The sequence below is a fragment of the Oncorhynchus gorbuscha genome, linkage group LG02, assembly GCF_021184085.1.
Source record: "Oncorhynchus gorbuscha isolate QuinsamMale2020 ecotype Even-year linkage group LG02, OgorEven_v1.0, whole genome shotgun sequence".
NCBI classification, from domain to species: domain Eukaryota; kingdom Metazoa; phylum Chordata; class Actinopteri; order Salmoniformes; family Salmonidae; genus Oncorhynchus; species Oncorhynchus gorbuscha.
Genome location: NC_060174.1, coordinates 46,018,393 through 46,044,008, shown reverse-complemented (window position 1 = coordinate 46,044,008; position 25,616 = coordinate 46,018,393). Strand labels below are relative to the sequence as shown.

Here is a 25,616-nt window from a genome sequence, read left to right as displayed (position 1 = left end):
AAACTGACTATTCTACCGATCCTCGACTTCGGCGATGTCATCTACAAAATTGCTTCCAACACTCTACTCAGAAAACTGGATGCAGTTTATCACAGTGCCATCCGTTTTGTCACTGAAGCACCTTATACCACCCACCACTGCGACCTGTATGCTCTAGTCGGCTGGCCCTCGCTACATATTCGTCGCCAGACCCACTGGCTCCAGGTCATCTACAAGTCCATGCTAGGTAAAGCTCCGCCTTATCTCAGTTCACTGGTCACGATGGCAACACCCATCCGTAGCACGCGCTCCAGCAGGTGTATCTCACTGATCATCCCTAAAGCCAACACCTCATTTGGCCGCCTTTCGTTCCAGTTCTCTGCTGCCTTTGACTGGAACGAATTGCAAAAATCGCTGAAGTTGGAGACTTTTATCTCCCTCACCAACTTCAAACATCTGCTATCTGAGCAGCCGATCGCTGCAGCTGTACATAGTATATCGGTAAATAGCCCACCCATTTTTACCCACCTCATCCCCATACTGTTTTTATGTATTTACTTTTCTGCTCTTTTGCACACCAATATCTCTACCTGTACATGACCATCTGATCATTTATCACTCCAGTGTTAATCTGCAAAATTGTAATTATTCGCCTACCTCCTCATGCCTTTTGCACACAATGTATATAGACTCCCTTTTTTCTACTGTGTTATTGACTTGTTTAATTGTTTACTCCATGTGTAACTCTGTGTTGTCTGTTCATAATATATAATAATAATAATATATGCCATTTAGCAGACGCTTTTATCCAAAGCGACTTACAGTCATGCGTGCATACATTCTACGTATGGGTGGTCCCGGGGATCGAACCCACTACCCTGGCGTTACAAGCGCCATGCTCTACCAACTGAGCTACACAGGACCACACACTGCTATGCTTTATCTTGGCCAGGTCGCAGTTGCAAATGAGAACTTGTTCTCAACTGGCCTACCTGGTTAAATAAAGGTGAAATAAAAAAATATAAAAAAATAAAAATGCTTAGATGATGAAGTTCGCATTTATCTTTTACAATAAAAGGTGAAATTGAGGAATACATTTGTGAAGACATTTACTTCCCATCAGTACAAAACATTATTTAGATGCTTTTCAGACAAGAATGCTGTTCAGATGCGTTTGATGCATCATACATTCTGTTGGTACTGTTGGAATCACATATTTGTACGCTGCAGAGACAACTCAACAATGATCACACACATGTGATCGTACGCGACAAAGGGTTAAAAGCCCTATGCTCTTTTGTGACCCCTCTTTCAAAGTCACTGAGATCTCTTCTTCTGGCCATGTTAGCCAAAATATTGGGCAACTGGGCATTTTTATACATGACCCTTAGCATGATGAGATGTTAATAGGCTTGGGCGTGTACCGTATATACCATATACCGGGGTATTTGGAAAAAGCCACGGGATGTTTTTCCAATACCGTCAATACCGTTGAAACTATTTAGTTGAATATTTGTAGTTATTTTGTAAGTAAATACCTGAGGTTGTCTTGTGCAACACATTAGAACATTGCGTTCTTCATTTCACCTGACACATTATTATGTAGATTACAGTAGTCCCCAGTCAAGTGTCATGTGGTGTTTGTTTACAAGCACACAATGACGAGAGACCGGATCCTTGTGAGTCACTCACTGTCTGTCACGGTTCATGAATCCACTGCCTCCCTCTCTCTTTCTCTCTCTCTCTCTCCCGTGTTTGTGTGGGCGTGGTTCCCAATCTCGGCCTGATTGTCTGCGCCAGCTGGAACCACTTATCTTCCCTTTATATGTTCTGTAACCAGTGTTTCTTGTTGTCAGATCGTTGTTACTTCCCTGAGGTTGTGTTGTTACTTCCCTGAGGTTGTGTTGTTACTTCCCTGAGGTTGTGTTGTTACTTCCCTGAGGTTGTGTTGTTACTTCCCTGAGGTTGTGTTGTTACTTCCCTGAGGTTGTGTCGTGTGTCCGTGCTCATCTCTCGCCGCCCTTTGTGTGGATTATCTGCTGTGCTCCTTCCTACACATCCGGACACACTCCCCTGGATTTCTCAGCACGCTACAACCGGAAGATGCGCCCTAGTCCCTGGGTCGGATTCCGTCTGAGTTCAGTCTGTCTGTCCTGTTGCTGCTGTAAATTGTATTCATTAAACCATCGTTGCTTGCATCTTGCATCCGCCTCTGTATTGTCACACTGTCGTGCAGCATGCGCCAGGTGATGTAATTACAGTATGGAATTCACAACTAAATGTTTGCCAGCTAACTATAACTATTAAGTTGACTGTCTAAAATGTGCTAAATGCTTTGCAGTTGTGCATTTAGTTTGCTAATTTAGTAGCTAGTTAGCTATCTAGCTAAATGGCTAGCTTCTTCCAAAATCAAGCATTCGCTTGGTAACAGCAGAGAATCCCCTCTTAGATCAAGAGCCTGGCTGGCTAATATTTGTTTTGTGCGTGCAGCAAACTGGGAGTAGAATGTTTTTGTTATTTGTATAGTTTAGGTCAGAAACTGTATAAAATGTTCGCAATGTGCTCATTTAGAAAGCATTCTCTATGAGGATTCCTTAGTACTTGTTAGCATTTTGTTCGGATTCTGGTAAGTAAAAAAAAAATATATATTTTATTTATTTAAATAGCACCCTTTGTGTGCACTACCAATAATACCGTATATCCCGGGATGGCACAGGCACGGTATGGAAATCTGGATACCGCCCAACCGAAGATGTTAACTGCTTAATTAACTCTGGAACCACACCTGTGTAGACACACCTCCTTTCAATATACTTTGTATCCCTCATTTATTCAAGTGTTTCCATTATTTTAGTACAGTAGTTACCTGTACATCTATACATCTATTAATAGTTTCTGCTACCAGTAGCGGTGGGTACAATCCATGGGCAGGCCAAACCAGAAAAAAGCCATATTGCAACCTATGTGTTGTGATAATAGCATTGTTTGCTCTATAACCTGTTAGTTTGCCTTGCCACCGTTATATATAGGCCTAAAGGCCAAGACAATAAAAGCACACAGCAGAATAAATTCAACCACACATTTGTTTCATCACAAAACATCTGTCCGTGGGAGTCCACAAAGCATATTGCATGTAACAAACAGTTACAGTGCATTCATAAAGTATTCAGGCCCCTTGACCTTTTCCACATTTTGTTACGTTACAGCCGTATTCTAAAATTGATTAAATAGTTGTTTCCCCCTCATCAATCTACACACAATACGACATAATGACAAAACAAAAATAGTTTTTCAGAAATGTTTGAATGCTAATTTACAAAAATAATGAAATATCATATTTACATAACTATTCAGACCCTTTACTCAGTACTTTGTCGTAGCACCTTTGGCAGCGATTACAGCATCGCGTCTTCTTGGGTATGACGCTGCAAGCTTGGCACACCTGTATTTGTGGAGTTTCTCCCATTCTTCTCTGCAGATCCTCTCAAGCTCTGTCAGGTTGGATGGGGAGCATCCCTTGGACAGCTATTTTCAAGTCTCTCCAGAGAAGTTTGATCGGGTTCAAGTCTGGGCTCTGGCTTCCTGTTGGAAGGTGAATCTTCGCCACAGTCTGAGGTCCTGAGTGCTCTGGAGCGGGTTTTCATCAATGATCTCTTTGTACTTTGCTCCCTTATCATAGCCTTCAGAGCCACGTGTTCTTATAAACCCAGAGTTTTGACTGGCCACTATTTAAAAGAGGATCACAGCTTTCTGGTGATGCCATATTTATTGCTCAATTCTTAATATTAATCATTACATCTGGTGTAGCCTAACTGGCATACATAGGCGGCACGTGAGTTTCAATCTTTGGGGAAGCAACTCTATAATAAAGCATTGTATGCATAATCTAAATTGCAGACTTATGTAAGATAGCCTACTATTCATAATGTGATGAGTAGATTGGACAGTCATCATTTAGGATAATAATGTAACTCAGTCCATGTTTGCAAGAATGGACAACGCATGGCTGAGCCTGTACAGCATATAGAGTAGGCCTAGGCTATAAGAGATACTTTTCTTCTTTCTTTGGATGTGGCCTGCTATAAACACATTTCATGCAATTCTACTACACTTTATATATGACTGGAGACATTCCAAGACGTGTCGATAAGGTTCATCCTTTCATTCGCGGTCTTATTTTTCTGTCAAGGCGTGTTTAAGTGGTCCTTTTGATCTTCTAAAGAACGTTTTACGCCATCTGCACTACTATGATCCATTCTTTCCCAGCATCCTTGCGCCTGTCGCCATCCGCTTGATGTCCAGCAGACTCATTTCTATTAGGACAAAAGGCAGCCTACTCCGCTGACAGTGACAAATATATCAATACAAATGATGTCCATATAATAGGCCTACTAGAGGGGAGACACACATAGAATATGACGTCCATCTAAACTGAAGGAGGAAATTATTGTGCAAAAACTAACTTTTAAGTAGCACTATGTCAACAATGATAAATAGTGACTATATACTCACTGGGGGTATTTCTGATGCTCTCTGCTGGTGCCAATAAGACAGGCTATACTGTTGGTCTCTCAATTAAGTTGAGAATTTTGATAACTAAAAGACAGATTAGTCCTTTTCTTGTCTTCTCTTCACAGCAATAAACATAAGCTTTCCAAACGATGTTTTCCCGCAATTGTATTTTGAAATAATGATATGCCTGGCTTGGCCTACTTTTTACAGACAGCCGCAACTCAACAATAATCTGCCCAAATTGCACACAATTTCTTCCGACTACATGAAATGCGATTTTTAAAATTCACTTAAATATCCTCCGTGGCCAAATCTTGCTCTAGTAGCCTATTTGGAATGACAGACAGGAGTAGGATAAATAGGCTATATCATTTTGGTAATGCCTTGTAGACGAGCTGCCTATGCTTGCATATTAAAGACGTAACTGCACGTAATCTCCATTTGCTATTCCAGTGCAGACTACAGATGACGTTTTGTTTTTGTAGGCCATTCTAATAAAAAAAATGAATTCCACACAGTACCAGTCAAAAGCTTGGACACACCTACTCATTCCAGGGTTTTTCTTTATTCTATTTTCTACATTGTAGGATAATATTGAAGACATCAAAACTATGAAATAACACATATGGAATCATGTAGTAACCCAAAATAATTTCAAACAAATCAAAATATATTTTATATTTGCGATTCTTCAAAGTAGCCATCCTTTGCCTTGATGACAGCTTTGCACACTCTTGGTATTATCTCGACCAGCTTCATAAGGTAGTCACCTGGAATGCATTTCAATTAACAGGTATGCCTTATTAAAAGTTAATTTGTGGAATTTATTTCCTTCTTAATGCATTTGAGCCAATCAGTTGTGTAGGGGTGGTATACAGAAGATAACCCTATTTGGTAAAAGACCAAGTCCATATTTTGGCAAGAACAGCACAAATAAGCAAAGAGAAACAACAATCCATCATTACATTAAGACATGAAGGTCAGTCAATCCTGAACATTTTAAGAACTTTGAAAGTTTCTTAAAGCGCAGTCGCAAAAACCATCAAACGCTATGATGAAACTGGCTCTCATGAGGACCGCCACAGGAAAGGAAGACCCAGAGTTACTTCTGCTGCAGAGGGTAAGTTCATTAGAGTTACCAGCCTCAGAAATTGCAGCCCAAATAAATGCTTCACCGAGTTCAAGTAACAGACGCTTCTCAACATCAACTGTTCAGAGGAGACTGCATGAATCAGGCATTCATGGTAGAATTTCTGCAAAGAAACCACTAGTAAAGGACACCAATAATAAGAAGAAACACGAGCAATGGACATTAGACCAATGGAAATCTGTCCTTAGTCCCAATTTGAGATTTTTGGTTCCAACTGCCGTGTCTTGTGAGACACAGAGTATGTGAACAGATGTGTGGTTCCCACCATGAAGCACCACCATGAAGCACGGCGGAGGAGGTGTGATGGTGTTGGGGTGTCATGTGTCATGTTTCTTTAGACCTGTCAAAAATAACTAACGTCTTTATTGTGATGGTCTAGGCTATATTACATGGATTTATTAGACTTGTACAAATGTAGACGTTCCAAAGGTGTGGAAGCAAGGAGATGCTAAACATGTTTATGTTAATTAAAGGTCAATTACCCTGATACTGGCAGTTAATTGCTTGACAATCACCGGCTCACAAAATGTCATGACTGCCACAGCCCTAGTTACACGTGGTCTTCGGTTGTGATGCCAGTTGAACATACTGCCAAATTCTCTACAATGACATTGGTGATGGCTTATGGTAGAGAAACATCCAGTTCTCTGGCAACAACTCTGGTGGAAATTCCTGCAGTCAGCATGCCAATTGCACACTCCCTCAAAATTTGAGACATCTGTGGCATTGTGTTGTGTTACAAAACTGCATATTTTAGAGTGACCTTTTATTGTCTCCAGCACAATGTGCACCTGTGTAATTATCATGCCATTTAATTAGCTTCTTGACATGCCACACCGGTCAGCTGGATTGATTATCTTGGCAAAGGAGAAATGCTCACTAACAGGGATGTAAACATATTGAGAGAAATAAGCTTTGTGTGTATGGAACATTTCTGGGATCTTTATTTCAGCTCATAAAACATGGGACCAACACTTTACATGTTGCGTTTATATTTTTGTTCAATTATGAAACCAAGAGAGACGAAAGATACAATTATTTGATATGCTTTTTATTATTCTCTAACACAGTAGATTGTTCTCATTTGAACTTTAAACATTTAAAAGCTGGCATCTACTGTATGAATAAACACCACTGTTAGCTACACATCCAGGATTACAAGCTAGACTTCATTTACAAATACATTTTAAAACGCAAATATATAGATCCCTATCTCGGTTTTGGTTTCATTTTAACAAGTCATATGGTTTACCCCGAGAATACCTGTGACCAATGCTGCCTTTATCTGTCGAGACTCAGTTCTGAGACTCAGTTCTTAAACTGAAAATTAACAAAACAAAGCATAACTGACTGTGTGTGGCGTGACTGCGTCTGCATTTACAGACATCAAAATCCTTCCCATAAACCATACTCAATGTCCTGTACAATGTCTCTTGTGCTTTTGTCATCAACAGGAACAGCTTTACAGAAGATAGTAATACCTACACTCATGGTACCAAATCCGTAGCAGACACAACAACAATCTCATATTCAGTGTTTTCCCTCCCACCTTGTGTTGTCTGTAGTCTGTGTACACGCTGTGTTCATTTTAAAGGTCAGCCAGGAGAAAGCCAGTGTTTAGCTCCTCTCGTTGAAGCAATTACATTTGGCCCCAGTCTGCTCATCATCCCACCACTGATAAGAGGGACGCCTGGACCAGAGCCCAGAATGGCCATCACTTATTGATGCTCATTCTGTGTGGTCTAGCATGGGCACAGAGAGGGTGGGCATGAGGTTAGGCACAGGGATGTAATGATACTCTCACCTAAGCCAAGTAGGAGAGCATTCCTCCTCTCCACTCCTAACTAGAGCACCACAGCATTAACTCCAACACACATCACATCTGTGACAAACAAGTCAGAAGGTAGGATTGTATCTTATCTAACCTTTATTTAGCTTATTTACAAGAACTGGTTCAAAATGGCAGCAGAATCGTAATGGATGGGAGTGATATTATCACAGTCAAATCTTTATTCATTCAGAGGCAAGAGAAAGGGCTAGATTGCTTTAGTTCATTCACTAACACATCCTTTTGTAACAGATTGTACCAACTTTTTCTAACTGTGTCATGTGTATATCTCTCTCAGCTGGGAAATGTGCCCTAGAGGGGAGGAATGCTGACACTGCCATACACACACACACACACACACACACACACACACACACACACACACACACACACACACACACACACACACACACACACACACACACACACACACACACACACACACACACACACACACACACACACACACACACACACACACACACACACACACACACACACACACACACACACTTCCGATGTTCATCCCTGCCATTGGTTCATTTGAGCGCGGCAGTGGTAACAGTGCAAAAGGGCCAGAACACAGAGATGAAGTGGGCTGGAAGGAGGAGAGGGAAGGAGGCTTTAATACAAGATGCCCTGTAAGGCCACTCCGCCACTGCCCTGACTCATCAGCATGATGCAATGGCAGCAACTCCTGGACCCTTTCCATCATCCTAGCTTCAATTACCCCAAGCGAGAGAGCGGGAGAGGCGACATGTCAAGCGCTAAAGAAGGCCATGGCTCTGCTGTCCTACTGTGCCCTTCAGCAAAGTCAGCCTGTGTCAGTAGAAACCCTCCCCATCATCTCCTCCTGCATGCTGTTGCCTATGGGCTGCTCTTAGAAGGTTTCAGATAAAGTACTTTTGCCATTGGTAAAAGCACAATAGAACAAAGTAAAATATGAAAGTAAGGCATAAAGGCTAAGATGCTCTTAACTACAACTGGTCTCACGTTGCATTACTGTCAGTTTTGTCCTAGTTTGGTTAATAAGTATAAAACATTTAGAATGTATTGCCATCCATGCACTACTCATAAAACATATTAGAACTAGAAACTTATAATACTGGCATATACTGCCATACCATCCAAAATTAGAAAATTGTTGTGATATAATATTTTGGACATTTCACTAGAGCTGGGCGATATGGACAAAAAGTAATATCAGGATATATTTACCCATTTTGCTCAATAATAATGAATTATTGCTCTGCCCTCAACCTCCGGACTTGTCTCCATGCTGTGGTGCTGTTTGTTGCTGCTATTGTGAATTTTCCAGAACATGTGTGGCCATTATACATTTCAGGTTAGTCAGCAAAACTAGTGCACTCTATATGTGCCCTGGGCCATTAGACATGCACCTGTCTGGGGTGTGGACACGGCTGGTTATTCCTGTAACTGTGTTATGGCCAACTATGTACTGTTGCTATGGTTACACCTCTTGGGGTCTTTTCCAGAACATGGGTGTGCCTTTCAGTGGAGTTAGCAAGACGACATGTATGGTTATTTCTGTAAAGTGCCAAGGACTGTTACTATCGTCCTACATGCATGAACCTGGCTTAAGGTGAGTACATTTTTGAAACTATTGCTGTGGCTCTATCCATGCCCTAATATGAATCCAAATTAAACTCAGTGCAAGGCAATGAGATAACGATGGCTAAATGTCAGAGGGTATGATGCTTTAAGAGGAGTTTTATTTGTTTTTTTAAACCTCTATTTAACCAGGAAGGGCTCATTAAGATTTAAAATCTCTTTTTCAAGACCGTCCTGGCCAAGATAGGCAGCACCAAGTCATTACAAAAATTACAGACAAACAACATGAAAAACTACAAGTAATCTAGTAAAACCCATAGAATTCACAAGAGTATCACAAAATCAAAAACAGCAAATTAAAAACATTGATAGGTCAGGGAATCAATCTCAAGATCATTAATCAGTGATTTAAAAATACCAATCAGGACAAGTTCTTCCAGTTTAAAAGTATTTTGTGAGGCATTCCAAGACAATGGCGCAGAGTACATAAAAGGCCTTTACCAAATTCAGTTCGGACATTTGGAACAGTTAGCAGGATAAAGTCCAGCGAACGAAGAGAGTACCCACCACATTTCTGAACAATAAAAATGCACAAATAAAAATGTAGTAAACCCAAAATGGCTTTAGAAATAAATGTATAACAGTGCCTGAGCCTACGATTGAGAAGGCCAGCCAACCCTGGTATACAAAGTGCAGTGGTGCGTAAGGGTTTTGCAGTTTAAAATAAATCTCAATGTGCCATGGTAAAGGGTGTCAATTGATCTCAAACACTGAGCGGGAGCATTCATACATAAAATATCCCCATAGTCTAGTAAAGGCATAAATGTAGCTGATTTACTAGCCTCCTTCTGGCTTCAAAAGAAAAACAGGCCTTATTCCTAAAATAAAATCCCAATTTCAGTCTTAATTTTTTTGTAAGTTGTTGAATATGCAATTTAAAAGAGAGGCCGTCATCAATTAAAATTCCAAGATATTTATGAGGTTACAACCTCAATCTCCTTGCCCTGACGGGTCGTAATAGGTGAAAGGTTCAGAGGTCTATTTCTTGCTTTAGAAAACACCATTAGTTTAGCTTTGTCAGTGTTGAGGATAAGCTTCAATTGACAACAAGGTATGTTGAATAGTATATAAAGCAGTTTGCAAGTTCTGGAAAGCTTTTGTAAGAGACGCGGCACAACAGTAAATAACAGTATCATCAGCATAAAAATGAAGTTACTATGAGTAAGGAGGAAAAATGTATAAGTAGTCTGCCAAGATTGTAAAGGGAGTTGTTTCATGAACCAGCTGCTCGGCTTTTGTTATATTGTAATACAAGTCTATTTGAATACACGTGCTCCTGTATTTGTGAAATATTATTGACCAAATATTCCACAACACTACTTGGCTATGTGCCAAACTTTTCGTTTTAAATTTACCAACGTCTTAGTTTTTTCCTCGCTCTACTTTTTCATTCATCTTTTTCACCCCGGACGCTTTATCTGGACATGGTTCTACAGGACCTCCACCAGCCGAAAAAGTTGTAATATTGCAGTCGCTGTACTCATTATATACAGTAGAACTATCGCCGTATGGTGAGTGTAGTATCCTTAGAGGAGTATTAGATTGATGACTCATGACACGTAAGTACGGTTAAGTATTTAATTGTAACTTCATTCTCTAATGCACCTGGCAGCTACCTGAAGCCTTCATAAATCACGGTTATATAGGCAGACATAGGAAATGGCTACGGCTAGCGGAAAGCAAACCCCTGTCTTGAGTCAATACTGCCATCTATTGGTAAACATAAATAGGCCAGGTTACTACATTACCCCCCTTAAAAGCTAATAACCCAACTTAATTCCTTTCTGAGCTATGCTGTTTTCATATTTACATTTTTTCAAACATGATTTCCATTAGGATCTGAAAAAGTCTGTCGGAATTCTCTCTTTAATAGAGCGTCTCAGAGGTGGTGTAGCTGATGCCACCAGCTCTTCACCCCTTGATGGTGAAACAAAGTCCCTTTGTGGAGACTTCACAGGAGGAGGTTGTCCCGGACTGGTGATCTCAGGAAATTGAGCATTGTTGGTCTCAGGTGGTTTGTCCAGCTGCAACTTTGGGGAATGTTCCAATGTCCTGTCCTGCTTGTTTAAGCATTGATCCAGATCCCCGGATGGAACTGGAATTCTAGCTCGGATCTGATCCACGTGTCTCCTTAGTCTTGGTCCACTTCTGATGATCACAGTATAGGATACTGGTCCTGAGCCATTCTCAATGGTAGCTGGAATCCATTTAGGACCAAACCCATAGTTTATTGTATAGACATCATCTCCAGGTGAGAAACTGAGTTTGGCTCAGTTGTCATGATTACATTTTTGATTCCACTGCCTTTGTTGTATTTTCACTTTCAGGTCTGGTCTGATGAGATCCAAGGTTGACCTTAACCTCCTTGACATCAACATTTCTGCAGGTGACAACCCAGTTGTAGCTTGAGGAGTAATCCTGTAGCTAAACAAGAATCTTGACACCTTTGTTTCAATCCTGGGTCTTTGCATCTTCCTCATTTCCTCCTTCAAGGTCTGAACCTCACATTCTGCTAATCCATTTGAAGATGGGTGAAAAGGGGCCGACGTTACATGCTGAATTCCATTTTGTTTCATGAAACTTGTGAATTCAGTGCTTGTAAAACAAGTAGCATTGTCGCTAACCAACATTTGAGGCAATCCCAGAACACTGAAGCTTTGTCTCAACTTCTCAATCGTAGCGTACGATGTCGACGTGTTCATGGGGTAAACATCCATCCAATTTGAATGAGAATTCATCAGCACAGGGAACATTTTCCTAGGAAAGGTCCAGCGTAGTCCACATGTAGTCGTGTCCATGGTTTTTCCGGCCATTCCCATGGATGGAATGGAGAAGTGGGGGGTGACTTCCTGTTACTATGACAATCTGCTCACCGGCTAACCTCCTTTTCCACATCGTGGTCCATCTTTGGCCACCAGATGTATGACCTCGCTAGGCCTTTCATTCTCGACATACCTGGATTCAACTGGTGCAACAACTTCAGTAGCATACCCCGCCCTTGTGGTGGGATAACTACTCTTGAACCCCACAGAACACATCCTTCTCGAACACTCAAGTCCAAACGGCGAGTGTAGTAAGGCATGACCTGAGGCTCTGTCACTGTAGGCCATCCTTTCAGGATAAATTCATGCACTTGTGATAGCGTCACATCCTTTGAAGTCCATTGCCTGATTTGTGCTGTGTTCACCGGTGCATCATCCAACACATCGATCATCAAAACCTGGTCATTTTCTTCTTCCTGAATGATGATTTCTGGAATGGGCAGTCTACTCAGAGCATCATCATTGCCAAGATATCTACCTGGTTTGTAAATTATTCTGTACTCATAGGCCCTGAGCCACACAGCCCATCGTTGAACTCTTGGAGAGACCATTTGTGGTACTGGCTTTTGTTCATGGAACAGAGATCAGAGGCTTATGGTTGGTCACAATAGTGAATGTTCTCCCGTATAAGTACCTGTGGAATCTCTGTATTCAGAATATGACAGCCAGTCCTTCCTTGTCCAGCTGAGAGTATTTTATCTCCACTGGCGACAAAGTTCTTGACATGAACCCGATAGGTTTCTCTGCACCATTCTCCATCCGGTGTGATAGCACCGCCCCCACACCATACGATGAGGCAACACGATAAGACGAGATCTCTGTCTGCTGAGTAGTGCACTAGCACTTCAGCTGATTGCAGTAACACTTTTAACTTTGCAAAAGCTTCTTCCTGTCTTTCTGACCATTTACAGGCGACATCCTTCCTTAACAGTTTATGCGAAGGAGCTAAGAGTGTAGAGAGGTTTGGGAGGAAGTGATTATAATAATTCAGTAAGCCTAGATAGGCTTTCAGCTCTGTAACGTTAGCTCACTTTAGCTTTGACAGTGTGTAACCCCTTGGCATCCACCTTGTGACCCAGGTACTGCACTTCATCAGCTAACAGCTAACACTTGCTCCTCTTCAGCCGGAGACCGGCGTCCTCCATCCTCCTCAAAACTTCACCCAAGTTTATGAGATGTTCCTCCTTGGTGACTCCTGTGACAAAAATGTCGTTGAGGTAAACCACTACTTTGGGTATCCCCTGCAGAACTCCCTCCATGGTTCTTTGGAAGATAGCTGGTGCAGAAGATAGCTGGTGGATAAAGCTTCACATAAATACCTGAACATAAACACCCACAGAGGGATGTTTACCTATAACCGCTTAACATTTGGGGTCAAAGGTAAGCGTTTATAGGTAAACATCCCTCTGTGGGATGTTTCTAAAGAAAATATTGTACTTTTTACTTCATACCTTTTCCCTGGCACACAAAAGTACTTGTTACATTTGGAATGCTTAACAGGACTGGAAAATGGTTCAATTCACACACTTTTCAAGAGAACATCCCTGGTCATCCCTACTGCCTCTGATGCGGCAGACTCACTAAACACACATGCTTCATATGTAAATTGTGTCTGAGTGTTGGAGTGTGCCCTTGACTATCCGTATATATATTAAAAAATTAAATAAAATAGTGCTGTTTGGATTGCCTAATAGAAGTCACTTAAAATTATTTATATTTTTACTTTTGATACTAAAATATATTTTTGCAATTACATTTACTTTTGATACTTAAGTATACTTAAAACCAAATACTTTTAGACTTTTACTCAAGTAGTATTTTACTGGGTGACTTTCATTTGAGTCATTTTCTATTAAGGTACAGTTGAAGTCAGACGTTTACATACACCTTAGCCAAATACATTTAAACTCAGTTTTTGATAATTCCTGACATTCAATCCTAGTAAGAATTCCCTGTTTTAGGTGAGTTAGGGTCACCACTTAATTTTAAGAATGTGAACAATAGTAGCGAGTATGCAAAATCTGCAGAGCTGGGGAGATTGCATCCCCATATATATATATATATATATATATATATATATATATATATATATATATATATATATATATATATATATATATATATATATATCATTTACATTTACATTTAAGTCATTTAGCAGACGCTCTTATCCAGAGCGACTTACAAATTGGTGCATTCACCTTATGACATTCAGTGGAACAACCACTTTACAATAGTGCATCTAAATATTTTAAGGGGGGGGGGGTGAGAAGGATTACTTTATCCTATCCTAGGTATTCCTTAAAGAGGTGGGGTTTCAGGTGTCTCCGGAAGGTGGTGATTGACTCCGCTGTCCTGGCGTCGTGAGGGAGTTTGTTCCACCATTGGGGAATACATACATTTGATTTCAAATCTGGGCCCAACTTCTAACAACTCAACGTTCCTGTGGTCCGTTTTCTTGTAAGTGTGATGTCTGAAAGATATAACATTCTATTGGTTGCAATAATTTTGTGTAATAATTTAAATTTAAAAAAGTGAATTTTTGAATCCAGCGTTGTTTTGCATATAAATTCATAAATCATGTGCCATGGAATGGGTAATCGCAAATCTCTTCCCAACTATTTAGCAATTTATATGGCACAGCTTTCAGTTTTTTGGTCCTGAAATTAAATTGGTATATGTTTTTAATTATCACACTTTTCTTTAACCATTTATGTTCTTTAATGGAGGGCCGACATACAAGTTCCTTACTTTTTTCCCCTTCTACTTGCCTCTTCCATTTTTGTGGTAATACTGCAATTACTTGGTTGTAATTTTGGGTAGAGCAGACATTTCCATATGTCTGTGTCAAATCCGAAAACTATCATTTCGAAATCAAAAAGTTTATTATTTCAGTGTAACACGGAACCGTTCCGTATTTTATCGAACGGGCAGCAACTCTAAGTCTAAATATTGCTGTTACATTGCACAACCTTCAATGTTATGTCATAATTATATACAATTACAAATTAATTACAGTCTTTGTTAGGTAGAAATTGTCACGCCCTGGTCGAAGTATTTTGTGTTTATCTTCATGTTTGGTTCAGGCCAGGGTGTGGCATGGGGTTTTTGTATTGTGGTGTGTGGTGTGTGGTGTGTTTTGTCTTGGGGTTTTGGTATGTATTGGGATTGTAGCTAGTGGGGTGATCTAGCAAAGTCTATGGCTGTCTGGAGTGGTTCTCAATCAGAGGCAGGTGTTTATCGTTGTCTCTGATTGGGAACCATATTTAGGCAGCCATATTCTTTGGTTGTTTTGTGGGTGATTGTCTTTTGTGTCCTTGTTCCTGTCTGTGTTAGTTTTCACTAGTATAGGCTGTTTCGGTTTTCGTTACGTTTTGTAGTGTTTGTGTTTTAGATTCGTGTTACATTTTTTGTTCATTAAACATGGATCGCAATCTACACGCTGCAGGTTGGTCCGACTCTCCTTCACCACACCTAGAAAACCGTTACAGAAATGGTCTTCACAAAGTTCGCAATGAGCCAGGCGGCTGAAACTGCTGCATATACCCTGACCCCTGTAAATAATAACCTCAAGTCAAAACCGTTACATAAAAAATGGCACCCCAGATGGGATAGCTCAACATTGAAAACTAACCAAAGCAAATATTTTGTGTGGAATTTAAAAAATGGATTCACCCCAAGAAAATGTGCTCATCCATATCCTACCTGTCAATGGGAATATACAGAGCCATTCTGACCATCAAGCTGACAATACAAATCATATTGTGAATGGAAATAATGGAGTTGATTTGGGCCAGAGCCCTGGGAACGTGAATGCTCGGTCCGGACCACAGGCCAAAGGAGGTCTAACCAGTTACTCACTTATTGACATGGATCTGTGTGGAAGTACTGAGCTAGCCCTCCCTCTGACGCCCAACCTTCCTCCATTGTCTGGTTTATCTCCAGAGGTTGTAGTCTTACAACTTCAAGGTGACATCCTTGATATTTCGTCGGACTTAACATCTCCAAACTCTAATCCACCATAAATTCAAATGTCTGAGTGAAGAGCAACAGAGTGCCATGGAATTCAGAAACTCACTGAGCACTCTAACCCACACGCTGACAGAGCTCAGTGAGAGTGGAAGACGGGAAATTATCGGTGTCATGGACAGGCAGTTTGACTATCAACGAAACCAACTCACTGCCACTCTCCAATGGCGCCTGCAACATCACCACACTGAGGTTCTCAAGGACGTTAATTCTGTTTTATCCCATGGTTAACACTGTAGACCACTTGCAGACAGAACTCTCTAATTGTGTTAAAATGTTGGATGACGTGTCTAGGCATAACTCCTTGCACAGAGTTTCTCTGGTGTCCACTTCTGTTCAGATCACTGTGGGCCAAGATGGCACCTCCGAACAGCCCAAGACAAGGCCATGCTGCAGACCCCCCTTGCAGGATGCAGTCCACCATGCATCCTGGTGTTCATTTTCATGGTCCGATAACTATCTCCCCCTGTACCTCCTCAATTCCTCCTAGCTCTCTTGTTCATGGTGATATGAGTAGATGTCATGTGGGGGCGATGTCCAATAAATTGCAATTTCCCACCTTGGGGAAAAAGATGACAGTCCTGATCCGCTAATGTATCTGGAAAGATGTCGTGACTTTCTTGCCCTCAATCCCCTAGCTGATGAAGAACTCCTTGCCACATCAATGATTGTGTTGCATGGGACAGCTCGAGACTGGTGAGATGTGGCACGTCTCACCACTACCTCCTGGGCTGACTTTGAGGCCAAGTTTTCCTCTGCATTTCTGTCTGAGGACTACACAGATGAGTTGGCAGACAGTGTCAGAAATCGAGTGCAAAGAGAGAAAGAGTGTATCTGTGACTTTGCATACGGTTACCACTCCATGTGCAGAAGGTGGAAACCTGGCATTGAGGAGGAAGAGGTCATTAAATTGATCTTGAAGAGCATAAACCCTCTACTAGCCAGTCAACTCAGAGAAAGAGTCACCACTGTCGATGGACTGGTTCGCCTGGGACAGCAGTTTGAGAAGGACAGAGAAGGCCAACAGCAATATGAACAGAGAAAGAAACAGACACCCAAACAGTTACCCAAGCCAGACCATCAACAACAGCCAGTCTCCAGCCAAGACCCATCCCATGTTCTGTTGGAGATGTAGCCAAAAGGGACATTCTTCAGCTACATGTCTAAGACCGTATCAAGTAAACCCTTCCAGAAACCAAAAATCACAACAGGCCAACACATCTAACTCTCTTCGCAGGAATGACCATCCAACTCTGGGTGCTTTAACCAGAGCTGAAACCCCAATAGTCACTGCCTACGCCCCCCATCGACATCCCCTTTTCAGTTAATACCGCACCAACTGGTGTTACCCCTGTCCATAGGCCCATGGACAGGAAGAGCCATCTTGGATACCGGGTCATCCTACACACTGCTCAATGAGAAACTGTGGAAGGAGGATAATGGTCCACAATACAACTTGAAGCCGTGGACAGAAGGTCCACTCTATCTGGCTGATGGTGAGGCTAAACGACCACTTGGATGGAGTGAGGTAGAGTTCCGCTTGTGTATCCGCTCCTATATGATTCCTTCTGTTATCCTACACACCAAGAAACTTGCTTTTCCTTTCATGTCGGGAATTGATTTCATGTACTTCAGTGGTGTCCAGATTGATATCGCACACCATTGCTACTGGTTTCCATACAATCTGAGCAAGAAGCATTTCTTCCAATCAGAAGCTACAAAGTTACATGATTGGGGATCAAATGGGGCAGTCTTCTCTGCCGTTGCTCCGGTACCACTAACCCTTGCTAATCCTTCTGATGATCTCCTTTTACAGGCTGTGAGAAGAGCTCAGCTGGAACAGCCAGAGGACTTAAGGCTGTTGGAACAGCTGCAGAATAATGCTGATGTATGTACTTCAAAGCTAGGACACACCGGGCTCCTGAAGCACAAAATATTCCTTACACAGGAAATGCAGATCAAGCAAAAGCCATATCGTTTGTCCCCAGCGAAGCTAATCAACCAAAAGGGACTCATTAATGATATGTTAACACAAGATACAATAGAACGTTCCTCCTCTCCCTGGGCTGCCCCTGTTGTCCTCATCCCAAAGAAGACGGGTGGTCTTAGATTTTTTTGTGGACTATAGGAAGACCAACAATGTTTCCCAGACTGATGCCTATCCTCTTCCCACCATCCACGAGATCCTGGAGTCATTGTCTGGCGCTGTTGTGTTCACTACCCTTGACCTCAATAGTGGTTATTGGCAGGTTGAGATGGACCAGGAAAGCAAGGACAAGACTGCATTTGTCTGTGCTGAGGGCTTGTTTTCCTTTAAGGTGATGCCTTTTGGATTATAGAATGCACCTGCCACTTTCTAAAGACTCATGGAGATTGCGTTAGGTGAGTTCAAAGGGAAGATCTGTTTTGTCTACCTGGATGATATAATTACCTACTCCCAGAACAGAGAACAACAATTTCAAGATCTTCAAGCAGTGTTGGACAAGCTGAAGCTGGTCTGACCTTGAATATGAAGAAGAGCAACTTCTGCCAAACCTCCCTGAAGTTCCTTGGCCATATTGTGTCTTTTGTCGGCATTCATGTGGATCCTGAAAAGACAACGACTGTACAAGACTTCCCTATGCCAACCACACTCAAGGCCCTTCAACGGTACCTTGGGATGGCTGGATGGTACCTACGGTTTGTGTCAAACTTCTCCCAGGTGGCAGAACCCCTCAACGCGTTGAAGTGAAAAGGAAACTCTGAAACAACACCTCGTCACACCTCCCATTTGAGGTCATCCCAACTTTGATTGCCCTTTTGTTGTTTACACTGATGCAAGTGATTTTGGACTTGGTGCTGTCCTAGTCCAACAGACTGGACTTGGCACCGAAGAAGTGCTAGCGTTCGCCAGTCGGACATTGAATGGAGCAGAACGGAACTACTCCACAACCGAGCAAGAGTGCCTTGCAGTTGTCTGGGCTTTGGAAAAGTGGAGGTACTACCTGGAGGGAAGACATTTCACTGTGGTCACGGACCATTCCTCCCTAGTGTGGGTGTTCAAGACCAACGAACCAAGCACCAGACTCATCATATGGGCTCTACAGTTGCAAGAGTTCACCTTTGCAGTAGAATACAGGAAAGGAAAATACAACACTGTTCCAGATGCCTTATCCAGAGCTCCTGCTTGTGCTAACGGTGGCCCTCATCTTACATGTGCTACTATCCTGTCAAGCAGTCGAGACTCACCCAAAACTGACTTTCCCATCTCTGACGAGGCCATTTGGAAAGCCCAACAGGATGATCCAGAAGTACAGGCTTTGTACCAGACTATCCTGGAAGATGGAGAAAAGATGGTCAATCCTACCACAAAGCTGACCATCAATGAAGACAAAGTCTACCGAGTAGTACAACTACCTCACAGAACACTCTACCAAATGTACATACCTGAAACTCTACGCCTTCAACTGCTTTAACATTTCCATGAAGACCCATTAGCTGGTAATTTGGGCAGGTTCAAAATCTACAAGCGGTTGCAAGCACACATCCGAAACTGTCAGGTTTGTCAAATGTACAAACCGGAAGGTAGAAAGCCTGCTGGCAAGTTGCAGCAAAAGGTCGTTACCCGACCTTGGGAAATGTTAGGAGTGAATTTGATGGGTCCATTTCCTAGAAGCTCCAATCAGAATGTGTACATGCTTGTTTTTGTTGATTACTATTCAAAGTGGGTGGAGCTCTTTGCCCTGCATCAGGCCACAGAGAGGACCGTCTCTAACATCCTTACGAAATAAATCCTGATTCCTGGGGAGTGCCTGATTACATCCTGTCTGATCGAGGTTCCCATTTTGTCTCTGATCTGCCAAAGATGGAACCTGAGACAGAAGTTGACCACGGCCTATCACCCACAGACCAACCTCACCGAGAGAGTAAATCGAACCTTAAAGACAATGGTTGCTTCCTATGTAGGGACCTAGCACAAGCACGGGAACAAGCACCTTCACGAGTTTCGATTTGCCCTGAATTCTGCTGTGCAAGAATCCACTGGAGTCACACCTGCAGAGCTGAACCTAAGTCGTCCCCTCCGAGGACCATTGGATATGGTGCTACAGCCCCAGCAGCTTACTTCAGATGCTGCTTGCAGGGAGTCCATCTCCACGACTTGAGAGCTCTTGTCTCAAAGAACATGATCCAGGCTCGACTCAAGCAGAAGAGAAATTATGATAAGAACAGACGAGACATGCAGTCCCAGCTTTGTGATTGGGTGTGGCTTCGCTCTCATCCTTACTCGAAAGCTGAACAATTCTTCTCGGCCAAGCTCACTCCTAAATGGCAAGGACCATATATGATTTTGGAGCAGATGGGCCCTTTGAACTACCGAGTGGTGAAAGACGACACAGGTGAAGATATGCGCGTTGTCCATGTCTCACACCTTAAGGCCTGTTACCCCTCGGCTGAGGAATTGGAGGCGATTGAGGGCCGCAAGGTCCTGGATATCTTTGAAGAGGAAAGTGAGGAGACTTTTCTCGGATTCCCAGACCCAGAAGTCTCACACCTTAAGGCCAGTGATCCCTCAGCTGAGGAGCATGAGCGCCAAAAAGTAATCCATATTTTTGTAGAGGAAAGTGATGAGGAGACCTTTCTCGGTTTCCCCGACCAAGATGTGCCTTCCAGTGCAATGGTCGGCTTTTTCCAGGGGAGGGGGTGTGTGACGGCCCTGACTTTTTCTGAACCGTCTCAGTGCTTCTCCTTCCAATAGGGCACTTTCCCTTTCATTTCCAATTAAATAGCCAGCATCAGATGCGCAAAAGTGGGGTTGTGATGGAGACGTGAATGAGGATGTGTTCAACCCTCAGTTCCGAAGCTTCTCTATTCTGTGTGTTTTGTAGCCTAATAGAGTTTACCCAGGATCAGAACAGCTCTTTGCTTCCGTGGACTACACCTCTCTGTTCTTCATGGCCTTTCTCCGCTGGAGATCTGTTGGCGGATTGGCTGACTGACTACAACCTTTTTGTATACAGTATTTCATTTGTTTTGATGTGATGTATACTGTGATGATTTATGTAGTTAGTTGTAGTTGAGGACTTAGTAAGAGTTGATACGCTTTATAGTTGTATGGTAAAATAATTGTTATATTGATTGTATGATTAATACTGGGTTTACGCTACACTTGAATGAACGGACAAACATTGCGTGACAAAGGTCACTTGAGTTCCCTGAACTTCTTTACCCGGCTGGACTCTTTTTATGCCCGAGGTACAGGACATTTCTGGAGGAACCAGAACTCATTGTGTTATATTATTATATGTGTGTGTAATCATTTATGTTGGTAATACAACCCACTCAAAAGAATACAGTTGTTTTTGAAGTTCTTTCCAATGTTTTAAGGGTTTATGAAAGTTTATTTCCATCCTGACTTTTACATAAGTCCTTTGTATTGGTGTAGACTTGACGGACCAGATGGGACTCATTCCCTCCCAAACCAAAAGGAGAAACCAATGTTTTCTCTGGTAGGCACAACCTACCTGGCACCCCTATAAATAATAACCTCAAGTCAAAACCGTTACAACACGGGAAACTGTTGAGTGTGAAAAACCCAGCAGCGCTTCAGTTCTACGCCTCGGACCTACTACCATATCCCGTTCAAAGGCACTTCAATCTTTTGTCTTGCACATTCTGAATGGCACACATACACAATCCATGCCTCAATTGTCTTAAGGCTTTAACCTGTCCCATCCCATTCATCTACACAGACTGTGGTGGATTTATCAGGTGACATAAATAAGGGATCATAGATTTCACCTGGTCAGTCTATATGTCATGTTCCTATTGTTTTATACAATCAGTGTATTATCCAGATACTGTTTTGTTAGCACTCGGTGGTCTATAGCAACTTCCCACAATAATAGGCATTAGGTGAGGCAGGTGAACCTGTAGCCATATTACTTCAACAGCTTTTGACATGAGATCCTCTAAGCTTTACAGATATATGACTCTGAATATTGTCATTGTCCTTCCTGTCTCTTCTGTAGATTTCAGAACCAAAAAATTTGCACCGTATGTCTCTTACCCTGTCACACCCTGATCTATTTCACCTGTCTTGTGCTTGTCTCCACCCCCCACCAGGTGTCTCCTATTTTTCCGCATTATCCCCTGTGTACTTATACCTGCATTTTTTGTTTGTCTCTTGCCAGTTTGTCTTGTTTTGCCAGGTCTTACCAGCGTGTTTCCCATTTTGCAAGTTCTTGTTTTCTAGTCTTCCCTGGTTCTAACCTTTCTGCCTGTCCTGAGCCTGCCTGCTGTTCGGTGCCTTATTGACTCGGATTAGGAACCTCTGCCTGCCCTCGACCTGTACTTTGCTATAATAAATATTCTGAGAACCGAACTATCCGCCTCCGGTGTCTGCATCTGGGTCTTATCCTGAGTCTTGATATCCCCTGAGGCTGTGACAGCCTCTCAGCCTCCATCCATGCATAAAACTGTTAAGAACCACATAGGACCTGTCAAACTCCAGGCAGCCATGTGGTAAATAAGGGTGTGTGTGTCTGCAAGGAAAGAAATGTGTCCTAGTCCTCTGTCTTCAGCTCTCCATAAAGCTAATGATTCATTAGGGCCTCATGTCCTATATACTGGGCTGCCATGGAGTCAGTGGTTTAGTTCACTGAACTAGTGGTTTGATGATTTAGGGTGTTGTATTAAGTCCAAATTATATAATGTGCATTGCTATGTGCACCGACTTAAGTTAATATTTAACTTGAGTTCCTTTAAGTTGATTTTATGCAATAGTTCTTTATAAGAAGGGGGAGGAGGAGGAAATACATATTTTATGCTGGTATGACTGACGTGAGAGGTATTATTGTAAAGTGAAACTATCCTGGCCAGGTACTGGATATAAAGTAATCCTCTTTCAAGTGAAGTGAAAGAAGAGAGCCAACTGAGACACTACTAGAGGCAAACACATAATCAGGTGAGTGGACAAGTTTATTTACCAAGGGGACATTTCTTAACGCTTTAAAGGTGCACTATGCAGAAATCACTCTATTTCCTGGTTGCAAATTTTTAAAATAGTTTGCCTAATTTCAGTTTGTGACAAAAAAAAAATTCATTATGTAGAGAATCATTGTACCATCTAAACCGTTGTAAAATATATTTTCCATAACCAATAATTGTCTTCTAAGCTGTTTGAAGCTAAAGATAAGACGCAAAATTAAACTTAACGAGATGCATAGAAATAGCAAGCATAGAACATATCTACTGCTTCTTAGACTTGCTTTCAGTGAGAATTTAAGATGTATATCTCACATTTCAATATGAATTTGGTGTGTCGCCTAAAAAGTTACATATCGTAGATTTAATAGAAATGCAATGTATAGATTGGACATCGCAAACTTTTGTAGATAAATTGTTGATTTTATACAATACATTATACAGTTCAAATGTTATTTCATGGTAGTATCCTAATAATATGTCCCAGGATACTTATTATAGGCATTAATATAGGGTTGGTCTCCATTTTGTTCTAGAGGATTTGTTCGTTTTGAGATTTTAGCCTCTCTGTTATGTTTTCAGTTTAACCAGACTAATGATGCATAAGTCATTGACTGGCAGACTGAGCCAACATGGGCCAAGCAAAGTTTTTTCCCCCAGAGAATACACATAACCAATGCTGCCTTTTATCTCTACATGGATATATACCCGTCATTAAAGTTTGTTCTTAAATGGGGCTTTGCATTCATATTCTAGATGGACTGAACAAAAACTAAGCTAAACTAGACTAAAACATGACTGCGTTTTCTTGTTCCCAGAAATGTCACCAAACAACAATAGGATAGGGAGGGCCCTGAATGCCAGCCTGTTGTACCTGCTGTTATCTGTGTGCCTGACATACACCGCCGATATTGAGATCGATGATGAGGAGGAAGACCTGGAGTATGAGTACAGCATGAAACAAGACAGACACACCTGTGGAAGCGGCCAAACTGGTCAGTATCCATTCTGCAAGGACAAGAACCACTACGTCCACATAACGGATGAGTGTGGAGAGATAGACGTAAAAAAAGTGAGGGTGGAAATGCAGTTAATGATCCAGGACCGACGTGAGAAGATAAAGGAGATCGCACACGCTGCAATACACTGTGAGAAAAATGTGGAGAGGGAGAAAGCGGACACAGTGCTGTTACTGACTGAAATGGCAAGGATCGTTGAGAAGACCTACATAAAAGTAATTGAGGAGATTGAGAAGAACAAGGAAGCAGCAGCAAACTGGGCTGTAGAGCATATTCTAAAGCTATCACAGGAAATCTCTCAGCTACAGAAGAGAAGCAATGAGCTGGAGCAGCTCTCACACACTGAAGACCACCTCCACCTTCTCCAGATGTTCCCATCCCTTTGTACCCCACCGGCTACCATCGACTGGTCTGAGGTCAGCGTTCACAGTGATCCCAGTGTTGGAGCTATGAGGAGAGCTGTGAACAAGCTGAGAGAAGCACTCGATGGTGAAGAGAACAGGCTGTCTGCTGCTGAGTTGGGAAGGATCAAGAAGTGTGCAGTGAATGTGACTCTGGACCCTGATACAGCACATCCCAACCTCATCGTCTCTGAAGACGGGAAACAAGTGAGATTTGGAGATCTCCGGCAAAATGTCACAGACGGCCCTCAAAGGTTTGATGTTGTTGTTAATGTCCTAGGAAAGGAGGGTTTCTCCTCGGGGAGATTCTACTATGAGGTGCAGGTGGAAGGAAAGACTGACTGGGTTTTAGGAGTGGCACTAGAGTCCATCAACAGGAAGGGAATGACTATTGTGGAGCCTGACAATGGATACCTGGCTCTATACATGAGTGATGAGAATGAGTATATAGCTCTTGATAAGCTTCCTGTCCTCCTCTTTCTTAATCAGACGCCCCAGAAGATAGGGATTTATATTGATTATGAACAGGGTCAGGTCTCCTTTTATGATGTGGACAACAGGTCTCATATCTATTCTTTCTCCAATTACGCTTTAAAACCTGCTAAACTTTATCCATTCTTCAGCACCGGCACTGACAATGACGGTAAAAACTCTGCCCCATTGGTCATTACCCAAGTCAATCAGAAACTAAGTATTCACTTCCCAACTTAAAAGTGGATAACAGGGAATGTTCTTTCATATATAAATGTTAAAGGAAACACTATGTTACATCGAATCATACATTTTGTTTATTTTTTGTTGTAAGTTCCAAATGGTTTCATATTTCTGCAGTTATCTCCACTCTGTCTAAATTAAAGGTATTGAATGGCATTAACTGAAGGTCTGTATTATATAAATCAAGTGTATCTGAAGAAATTAAAGGAACCCATTCAGTCACCAATTTGTCTCAATCTGAGTAGTTCCTCTTATGCAGAAGTGGCACCACAAGATTTTTTGTAATTAGGTCACATGGTTTAAAAAAAAAAACTCCTGTCCTTGGGGAGGATGAAAACCCTGTCAAACTGCAGCAACAGTGTACTTTACTTGTTCACAGACACAGAGAAACCAACATGATTGGACAATACATCTCACAGGGCTGAGCTCAATTTTTGCTGGTTTGCATCGTGTAGTCCTGCCCTATGTAACTGTAGGCTTTTGTCAGTCTTTGTCAGCTGTTGTGTTTTATTGATTCATTCCAGTTAATAATTTTGTGTTGATAAAGTCTAGGTAGCCCAGTCAGCT

The 25,616-nt window shown here is 41.9% G+C and overlaps 2 protein-coding genes across 2 annotated transcripts in view; one reads left to right on the top strand and one right to left on the bottom strand.

The window, feature by feature from the left end:
* The window catches only part of LOC124003014 (protein bicaudal D homolog 1-like), an 82,180-nt gene that overhangs the window by 28,305 nt on the left and 28,259 nt on the right, over positions 1-25,616 (bottom strand).
* Positions 22,625-25,269, top strand: LOC124003051 (pyrin-like). The gene is made up of 2 exons (XM_046311048.1): positions 22,625-22,895; positions 23,734-25,269. The coding sequence occupies exon 2, from the start codon at positions 23,736-23,738 to the stop codon at positions 25,044-25,046; it is 1,311 nt and encodes a 436-aa protein (XP_046167004.1). The 5' UTR covers positions 22,625-22,895; positions 23,734-23,735; the 3' UTR covers positions 25,047-25,269.

Excerpts from the sequence above, each read along its gene's own strand:
- LOC124003051 (XM_046311048.1), top strand. The coding sequence starts at position 23,736 with ATGTCACCAAACAACAATAGGATAGGGAGGGCCCTGAATGCCAGCCTG.